Genomic DNA, 9,669 nt, shown 5'->3' with positions numbered 1-9,669 from the left:
GGAATGCCTACAATCCTTTTTCCCCTTAAAATGAACATAAAGCTTTAACCTTGTAGAAATACTACTACCCCCGCCTTTTAACTAATAATGTCCAGGATATTTTAAAAGTCTGGTCACGGACTTCCCCGGTGGTGCAGTGGTTAAGAATCCGCCTGCCAATGCAGGGGAGAGGGGTTTGATCCCTTGTCTGGGAAGATCCCACATGCCATGAAGCAACGAAGCCTGTGTGCCACAGCTACTGAGCCTACGCTCTCCAGCCCATGAGCCACAACTACTGAGCCCACATGCCACAACTACTGAAGCCCGTGAGCTCTAGGGCCCACGTGTCACAACTACTGAGCCCGCATGCTGCAACTACTGAAGCCCACGCTCTGCAACAAGAGAAGCCACCACAATGAGAAGTCCTTGCATTGTAACGAAGAGTAGCCCCCACTCGCCACAACCAGAGAAAGCCTGTGTGCAGCAACGAAGACCCAACACATAAAAAAAAAAAAAAGTCTGGGCACAACTGTTCTTATGTGATGAGAGCAACGCCAATTAACTTAACTGTTACTCTGCTTAAAAAGTTAATCAAAAGCAGTTTTTGTTAGAAAGTAAAGAATACCATTCCATGTTGACTACTGCGACCATTATGCAAGATCAACAACTGAGATCTGGTTTCAGGATGATGGATTTGTCATGGAAGAAATGCTTTATAGAAAATTACCAATTTAAAGTCTAAATTCAGTGACAAGATAGACATACTCCACTTAAATAATGCCTTTTATCTGGAAATGAGTTATCCTCACACCCTCAAATTATCTACCTTCTTGCTGGCGAGCATGTGGTAAAATGGGAGCCTTCATACACTGCTGGTGAGAATATAAACTGGTTCAACCACAGAGGAAAAAAATATGGAGGTTCTTCAGAAAATTAAAAAATAGGTCTACTATACCATCCACTAATTCACGTCTGGGTATATACCCAAAGGAAATGAGACTGGATTATGAAGTGATATATACTTATTGCAGCATTATCACAGCTAAGTTATTCATAGCTAAGATAGGAAACAGCCTAAATGCCCATCAACAGATAAGTGGATAAAAAAAGATGTCACACACACACACACACACACACACACACACACACACACAATTCAGCCATGAGAAGGGAGGATACCGTACCATTTGCGACAACATGGATGAACCCTGAGCACATTATGCTAAGTGAAATAAGCCAGATATGGAAAGACAAATACTGTATGGTATCACCTATATGTGGAATCTAAAAAAGTCAAACTTGTAAAAGACAGAGCAAAATAGGGGATGGGGGAATGGAGGGATAAGACTGATGTTGTTTAAGGGTACAAACTTGTAATGAATAGTAAATAAGCCAGAAGTCTAATGAACAATATAATGAATATAGACAATGATATCATACTATAATTATGTAATATGATAAATATTGCTACAATGGCAATCCCATTAAAATAAATGTATCAAAGTAACACACAATGTTACATACATGTCCAATATATTCAATAAAAAAATTAAAAAGTAAAAAAAAAATCTACCTTCTAGTAGTAAAGTCACTTAATTTGTCCACACAAGGTTAATTCACTATAATTCAATTATATAAATAAACATGATTCATAGTTTTGACCATACAGATAAAGTGAACGGGGGTTATAATGCAAGGCCAATTTTTTAAATGAATAGATACGTTTAGGCAAATAATTAGAATACATAAAAACTCAAGTGCCTTGGAAATGAACCGCTGACCTACCATAGAGCGAGGACTAGGAAACCCCAAGAGTAACACAGTTGTTGTGAATGGAGGTATTGAAAGATGAAGATTTAAAAGCAAAACAAAAGTGCACAAGCAAAAGTCCCACAGTCTCAATAGGGCTGTGATGTACAGGCAAAGCACTAAGAGTATACACGTGTACAACCTCTCTATGGAAACAATAAGAGCTCACTTAGCATGACCTCTGATGTTACTTTTAAAACATGCTGGCTCCTTTTTTACCTGACTCTAAGCCAAGCCTTTTCAAATCCTCTTGGTATGCTTTCAGGGCAGCTGCCTCCATTGCAGCAAACTCCTTTGATGCCTTTTCTTCTTCCTTTGCCTTATCCAGGCTTTTCTGTTTAATCTGCGCAAGACACATACAAAAGTGAAAGCTAGATAAAGGGCTGATATTTACATAGAGAAATTGGCAAAGAAAGAAACAAACTAGATTACCTCACTGATCCTCCTTGCCACATTTTCCTTATGATTCTTTCCTCTTTCATGAAATTCAATGCTCTTGAAGATTAAAAAAAAAAAGAAAATACAAAGGAAAACTACACATAATGTTCACAGCAAAGTAACAGTAAATAAAGATATGGAACATAACAAAATTGAATTACAATTGGCAGAAAAGATAATAATTCTAATGCAAATTGGTCCTTTTTATCAAATGATGCTAAGGAACTGAAACACATTATTTATTATTATGCTCTCTGACTAGGTTTCCTTTGGTGCTTAAAATAAACTATGATGACCGTATTAATAGAGAAATATACAAGGTACCCTTGATGACTAAGTTAGTGAATATGATTGTAAAGAGGACTCAAACAAGACATGAAGCCAAAGGAGGAGTGGAAAAAAAAATCTTAACTTCAAGAAACACCTCTCAACATAAAATGTCAAAACCGGCGAATCTCTAGAATTTGTACTGCTCTACTTGCCAAATTAGGTAAAAGACACAGAGAATAAACAATGATTCTTAGAACCTTATTCCTCCAAATTGCGAGAAAAGTAGATGTTAAAAAACTCCTCCTAAACTGTATACAAATACTATTACTATGTGGTAATGGTACAAAATGTAAAACTTCTATGCAGGGCAATTTGGCACTATCTGTCAAAATTAGGCTGCTGCAATAGAGAACAAAGAAGCTCCTTATATACTGATGATGAAAGAGCTCCAGCATATGGTGTCCAGTTTAAAAAAAAACAACTGTGATGCACGGCAGTGTAAACAGCACGCTACCTTCTATGCATGCTAGAATCAGAACCTGTATCTATATGCCTATAGAAACAATGGACGGAAAGACAAGAAAGTTTAAAAAGTGGTAACCTATGAGGAAAGATGGTAAATGGATGGATGGGGACAGAGTCAGTGAGTGAATGCTATTACCTATTTAACAGCCAGAATGCTCCATAAATTACAAATGTGTTGTTGTATGCAGTAAGAAATTTCTGGTAACTTTTCAGAATAAGTTTTGTCAGTCAATTCTTATCTAACACATTTGCTTATTATTCTAAAGTACTGCTGTGAATTCCTCTTTAAAGTGTGACTTCATAAAGCAAATATTCATCCTCTATTTTTCATATGTTCGTTTCCTAAAGTTGGTTATATTACACAAAGAATATTTAAGGCCTGTTCAAAACCAAATTAATTTTGTTTCTAAAGGTTATATCAATGTATATTAGCAATTCAAGAAGATGAAGAAAGACTATCCTAGAAGGAATTATTTACTCTAGATCGGTGGTCCTCAAACTTTTTGGCACCAGGGACCGTGGAAGACAGTTTTTCCCTGGGGTGGGTGGTGGGTGGTGTTGGTACAGGCGGTAATGTGAGCGATGGGGAGCGGCTGTAAATACAGATGAAGCTTCACTCGCTTGCCTGCCACTCACCTCCTGCTGTGCAGCCCGGTTCATAACAGGCCATGGACCAGTACCACTAGAGGCCTGGGGGTGGGGGACCCCTGCTCTAGATCATTCAAAAACACTGAATTGCTTGGATACTTCCAGGGAAGAGACTATCAGTGATTTGTGTAGCTTTTAAAATTTGTGGCTTTTTTTTTTTTGTAAGGATGGCTAAGTCAAACAAAATAGTCAAGAACTTTAGCAACTATTCAAAAAGACAAAAAAAAAGCAAGACAAAACTGAAAAGAAAAAAATCCTTAAACTCTTTGCAGATAATAGTAATAAATGTCTATCAAAGAAACATAACACTGTTAAAGATGGGGCTACTGTTCTTCTGTGCATCCCACTCTACCAAATAATAAGGATATGAATATACATTTAAAAGATACCCTACCGTTTATGTACTATGCACATAGAGTATGACATGCATGAGATGGGGAAAAAACCAAAAATCAATGGTGCTTTTTGTTTCATGTCTTAAAAGCTGAATTTGGACTAAGACATACAGTAATAATGTGCTTAAAGGTTCCTATTTTCATATTCCATGACAAAGGTAACAATGTTCTTTCAAATTTAAGCATTTAGAGATATAAAGCTCTGCATCAAACATATTTAACTATCTCTAGAACAGAAAACATACAAGAAAAAGTACAATAATGTCGCTTCTTTCTACATATTAAGGGCTTTCTGCTTTTACTTTTCTTTGTATACGACAACATTACAAACAGCACCATCATAACGTAGGTGTTTCATAAACATTAATGCGATTACCCACGCAATGTCCAGTTCCTTAATGTGACTGAAGGGCCACAGAGAAATAATTTGGCTTAGTACATAATCAAATTTGGGCTGATGAAAAAGAAGAAGGCTCACAGCTTTCCTACAAGGAATGAAAAGACAACAAAAATTGTTCGATGTTTTGAAAAATCAAGAGCAATGTATATGAAACTGTTTTGTAAGCTCTGAGTTTAGATAAAAAAAGGAACATTTCACATGAATACAATATTATGAGAATCTTTAATAGAGGAATTATCATACAGGCCTATTGTCCGCTATCCAGCACTTGCAGTAATCACAGAATTTCTTTGGTTGGGACTTCCAGTAGTCTGCCCTGGAAAAGGAAAAACAAGTTTAAGTTTATTTACAATTTAAAAAGGTAAATTTTTGCGTGATTTACAACTTCTTAAAGAAGCCGAAATATAAGCCTCTGCTACTGAATCTTGACTTGTTACACACAGCACCCTGCTTTATTATTTAGCTGACTGAAATCAGTCAACTGAAATTCTGTTGCCAGTAGAGTGGAAAAAGTCTGCAACGGATTTAAAACGCCCTTAAACAAAATAGCTTTTAAAAAAATGCCTCATTTGTTAATGTCATCAGTGTAAAGAAATAAGGAACATCTCGCAGAAGATTATCTATTCTTTCCATTCCTTTCTGGCATTTTTGGAGATTACTGTTAATTGAAACATGAAGAAACTCATAAAGTTCACTTTAAATTAAGTTATTTCTACCCAAAGAACAAAACATAAGACACCTCTGGTGGGAGGCCGTGGTTCCTCTGAGACTATCAGTTAATACAGTTTGTTCTTGAGCCTCATGGCAAGAGAGATTTAGAAAAGCCAAAGGATCTCTCGGCCGGCAAGACCAAAAAATAAAAATTAAATTCATAGGCTAACCAAGGCTGGCCGCTTCTAGTAGGCGGAGGAGGCAGCGGTGGCCGCAGCCCAACCCTACAATTTCACAATACCCCACGGTTCAAGCGCTACAGAAACCAGAAGGATGCTCTCGGCCCCCAACCGTGTAGGTGGCGGGAGCGCTCCGTCGCTTTGCGGCGGCCGTCCAACCTCCAGGGGCCGCCAGCCTCCCTCCTAGAGCCCGTGCTCCAGGCCCCCAGGGCGCTCTGCGGGGTAGCATCCCCACCCCGCACAGAAAACTGGCTCCGCCTGTCCGCTGCCGGCCCCGAGCGAGTTAAAGGAGCGTCCGTCACGCCCCCCGGCCGAGGGCGGGGGGAGAGGGGTGGTGGCGGAGCGAGAGACCCGGAGGGGGAAAGGGCCGCCCGGAGAAACAAGACCTCGTTGTTTAGAGCCGGAGACCCGACTCACATGACAGGACCAGCCGCTCCGCGGGTCGCTCCGGGCCCGGCTGAGGCTTGCGTTCCCCACGCGGGGCGAGTCGGAGCCCAGCTCACCGCGAGGCCCACAACAGCCTCCGAGGCCGGACACCTCCCTTCTTCCCCGGGACCAGTGTTCCACGGTTCCCAACTACGGGTGCCCAGACGACTCAATCCGCGTTCGAAATTTCCTCTCCTTCCCCTCCCCCTCCAGGGGCGGTACTCCCGGCTCCGGAGAGGTGGGGTTGCTATAAACGGGTTGAGGTCACCGAGAAGCAGCGAAAGCGCGACGGGACCTGAGCTGAGGGTCGGGAAGCTCAAGCCTCACGTCCCCGCGTCATCCCGCCTTCTCTCTTTTTCCCTGAGATCCAGAACCTCCACCCTTCTTCTAGGCTCGCTGGCTCGTGGCCGAGGAGCTCGCGCGCCGCCTCCGCCCCGAACGCAAACAGCTGTTCCCAGAGACGTCGCCGCCCTCAACTTTGCCAACTAGTCCGCACGCACTTTGACCAGCAGAGCAGCCCGGACCTGTAGGCTGGGGGCCTTTGGCGGAGTTAAAAAAAAAAAGAGGTGAAACAGCTGGTTTCAGAGCCGAGAGTCTTTTGGCTCGGCCTTGCCTCAGAACTTTCCTGAGGCGGCGGAGCGACCCAGCCCCGCCCCCGGACGCCCGCGCGCTCGGGTCGGGCGCGTTCCCTGGCTCGCGAGCGCGTGGGCAGCGGCGGTAGCGGCTCGGGTGGCGCAGAGGTGGCGGCGGCTGGAGTGGCGGTGGGCGGTGGATCTGGGGCAGCGGCGGCGTTTGCGCTTGTCAGGTGAGTCACCGCAGCTCTCTTTGCAGCACTTCCCATATGGTCTAGCGGTTAGGATTCCTGGTTTTCACCCAGGCGGCCCGGGTTCGACTCCCGGTATGGGAATGCTGTATTTCTTTTTAGAAATGGACAGGGGGGACTAACTCATTTTTATTTCCAGTGGCTCTGGCTCTTTTTTCCTGCCCCCTACCCCAGGTGATTTCGTGGGAAACGCGCGTTAGAGTAGTTGTTAGTGATGCCGTGAACTGGGCTGCGGCTTTGGGAGACACGAGTGCCGCGCCGGGCGGGCTGGAGGAGCGAGTGTACTCAGGGTTCCTCTGCTCCTGCCGGAGGCTGGCGGGGCTGAGCGGCGGGGAAGGAGTTTCACTTTCCCCGGGGCCGCCCTCCCGCCCCTCCGGCCCCCGGCCGTCCCTTTCCAAGCGCTCGGGAGGTGATGATTAACTCTGGCCTCGCCTTATCTGTCCCCAGTGCCCCCCTCGGGCCCACACCCTCCTCCTCGGCCGGCCCCTTCTGACGGTCCCAAGCGAAGCGGGGCGTGTTGCCCCCTGCCCTCGGCGCCCGGGAGCCCGCGCCCGGCTACCCTGCTTTATTATTTAGCTGACTGAAATCAGTCAACTGAAATTCTGTTGCCAGTAGAGTGGAAAAAGTCTGCAACGGATTTAAAACGCCCTTAAACAAAATAGCTTTTAAAAAAATGCCTCATTTGTTAATGTCATCAGTGTAAAGAAATAAGGAACATCTCGCAGAAGATTATCTATTCTTTCCATTCCTTTCTGGCATTTTTGGAGATTACTGTTAATTGAAACATGAAGAAACTCATAAAGTTCACTTTAAATTAAGTTATTTCTACCCAAAGAACAAAACATAAGACACCTCTGGTGGGAGGCCGTGGTTCCTCTGAGACTATCAGTTAATACAGTTTGTTCTTGAGCCTCATGGCAAGAGAGATTTAGAAAAGCCAAAGGATCTCTCGGCCGGCAAGACCAAAAAATAAAAATTAAATTCATAGGCTAACCAAGGCTGGCCGCTTCTAGTAGGCGGAGGAGGCAGCGGTGGCCGCAGCCCAACCCTACAATTTCACAATACCCCACGGTTCAAGCGCTACAGAAACCAGAAGGATGCTCTCGGCCCCCAACCGTGTAGGTGGCGGGAGCGCTCCGTCGCTTTGCGGCGGCCGTCCAACCTCCAGGGGCCGCCAGCCTCCCTCCTAGAGCCCGTGCTCCAGGCCCCCAGGGCGCTCTGCGGGGTAGCATCCCCACCCCGCACAGAAAACTGGCTCCGCCTGTCCGCTGCCGGCCCCGAGCGAGTTAAAGGAGCGTCCGTCACGCCCCCCGGCCGAGGGCGGGGGGAGAGGGGTGGTGGCGGAGCGAGAGACCCGGAGGGGGAAAGGGCCGCCCGGAGAAACAAGACCTCGTTGTTTAGAGCCGGAGACCCGACTCACATGACAGGCCCAGCCGCTCCGCGGGTCGCTCCGGGCCCGGCTGAGGCTTGCGTTCCCCACGCGGGGCGAGTCGGAGCCCAGCTCACCGCGAGGCCCACAACAGCCTCCGAGGCCGGACACCTCCCTTCTTCCCCGGGACCAGTGTTCCACGGTTCCCAACTACGGGTGCCCAGACGACTCAATCCGCGTTCGAAATTTCCTCTCCTTCCCCTCCCCCTCCAGGGGCGGTACTCCCGGCTCCGGAGAGGTGGGGTTGCTATAAACGGGTTGAGGTCACCGAGAAGCAGCGAAAGCGCGACGGGACCTGAGCTGAGGGTCGGGAAGCTCAAGCCTCACGTCCCCGCGTCATCCCGCCTTCTCTCTTTTTCCCTGAGATCCAGAACCTCCACCCTTCTTCTAGGCTCGCTGGCTCGTGGCCGAGGAGCTCGCGCGCCGCCTCCGCCCCGAACGCAAACAGCTGTTCCCAGAGACGTCGCCGCCCTCAACTTTGCCAACTAGTCCGCACGCACTTTGACCAGCAGAGCAGCCCGGACCTGTAGGCTGGGGGCCTTTGGCGGAGTTAAAAAAAAAAAGAGGTGAAACAGCTGGTTTCAGAGCCGAGAGTCTTTTGGCTCGGCCTTGCCTCAGAACTTTCCTGAGGCGGCGGAGCGACCCAGCCCCGCCCCCGGACGCCCGCGCGCTCGGGTCGGGCGCGTTCCCTGGCTCGCGAGCGCGTGGGCAGCGGCGGTAGCGGCTCGGGTGGCGCAGAGGTGGCGGCGGCTGGAGTGGCGGTGGGCGGTGGATCTGGGGCAGCGGCGGCGTTTGCGCTTGTCAGGTGAGTCACCGCAGCTCTCTTTGCAGCACTTCCCATATGGTCTAGCGGTTAGGATTCCTGGTTTTCACCCAGGCGGCCCGGGTTCGACTCCCGGTATGGGAATGCTGTATTTCTTTTTAGAAATGGACAGGGGGGACTAACTCATTTTTATTTCCAGTGGCTCTGGCTCTTTTTTCCTGCCCCCTACCCCAGGTGATTTCGTGGGAAACGCGCGTTAGAGTAGTTGTTAGTGATGCCGTGAACTGGGCTGCGGCTTTGGGAGACACGAGTGCCGCGCCGGGCGGGCTGGAGGAGCGAGTGTACTCAGGGTTCCTCTGCTCCTGCCGGAGGCTGGCGGGGCTGAGCGGCGGGGAAGGAGTTTCACTTTCCCCGGGGCCGCCCTCCCGCCCCTCCGGCCCCCGGCCGTCCCTTTCCAAGCGCTCGGGAGGTGATGATTAACTCTGGCCTCGCCTTATCTGTCCCCAGTGCCCCCCTCGGGCCCACACCCTCCTCCTCGGCCGGCCCCTTCTGACGGTCCCAAGCGAAGCGGGGCGTGTTGCCCCCTGCCCTCGGCGCCCGGGAGCCCGCGCCCGGCTTTGAGCCCCGTTGTCTCGGCCGGGTGTTGACTAGAAACACCCCCGACACAAAGCAGCCCCCTGGCGGAGGAGGGGGGGGGCGCGGGGAGGCGCCGAGGGCTGTCCGGAGATCCTCCGTGCCCGCGGGTGCGCTCTCCTGACCGCGCAGCTGCCCGCGGCAGCCGGATTGGCCGCGTGTCCACCCCAGGCTCCCGCTGCGCCCGAGCCCCGCCCCGAGGCCGGCCTGCGAGGTCATCCCAACTTGACATCGGGGGCGC

The 9,669-nt window shown here is 48.7% G+C and overlaps 1 protein-coding gene and 2 non-coding genes across 3 annotated transcripts in view; 2 read left to right on the top strand and 1 right to left on the bottom strand.

Annotated features, from left to right (window-relative positions):
- The window catches only part of WBP4 (WW domain binding protein 4), a 31,636-nt gene extending 25,015 nt beyond the window's left edge, over positions 1-6,621 (bottom strand). Inside the window, exons 1-5 of the mRNA XM_007468622.1 lie at positions 6,394-6,621; positions 5,590-5,930; positions 4,708-4,780; positions 2,221-2,283; positions 2,008-2,131 (exon numbers count right to left, since the gene is read on the bottom strand). Coding sequence (XP_007468684.1) covers positions 2,008-2,131; positions 2,221-2,283; positions 4,708-4,780; positions 5,590-5,930; positions 6,394-6,621 — 829 coding nt within the window. The remainder of the gene's footprint in view (positions 1-2,007; positions 2,132-2,220; positions 2,284-4,707; positions 4,781-5,589; positions 5,931-6,393) is intronic.
- Positions 6,616-6,687, top strand: TRNAE-UUC (transfer RNA glutamic acid (anticodon UUC)). The gene has a single exon. It is a non-coding gene; the product is annotated as a tRNA-Glu (tRNA).
- Positions 6,688-8,867: 2,180 nt separating this feature from the next.
- TRNAE-UUC (transfer RNA glutamic acid (anticodon UUC)) lies at positions 8,868-8,939 on the top strand. The gene has a single exon. It is a non-coding gene; the product is annotated as a tRNA-Glu (tRNA).
- Positions 8,940-9,669: the final 730 nt, after the last annotated feature.

Source organism: Lipotes vexillifer, unplaced genomic scaffold (genome assembly GCF_000442215.2).
Source record: "Lipotes vexillifer unplaced genomic scaffold, Lipotes_vexillifer_v1.1 scaffold479, whole genome shotgun sequence".
Taxonomy (NCBI): domain Eukaryota; kingdom Metazoa; phylum Chordata; class Mammalia; order Artiodactyla; family Lipotidae; genus Lipotes; species Lipotes vexillifer.
Note: the sequence above shows the minus strand (reverse complement) of the source record. Positions and strands in the feature narration are given on the sequence as shown.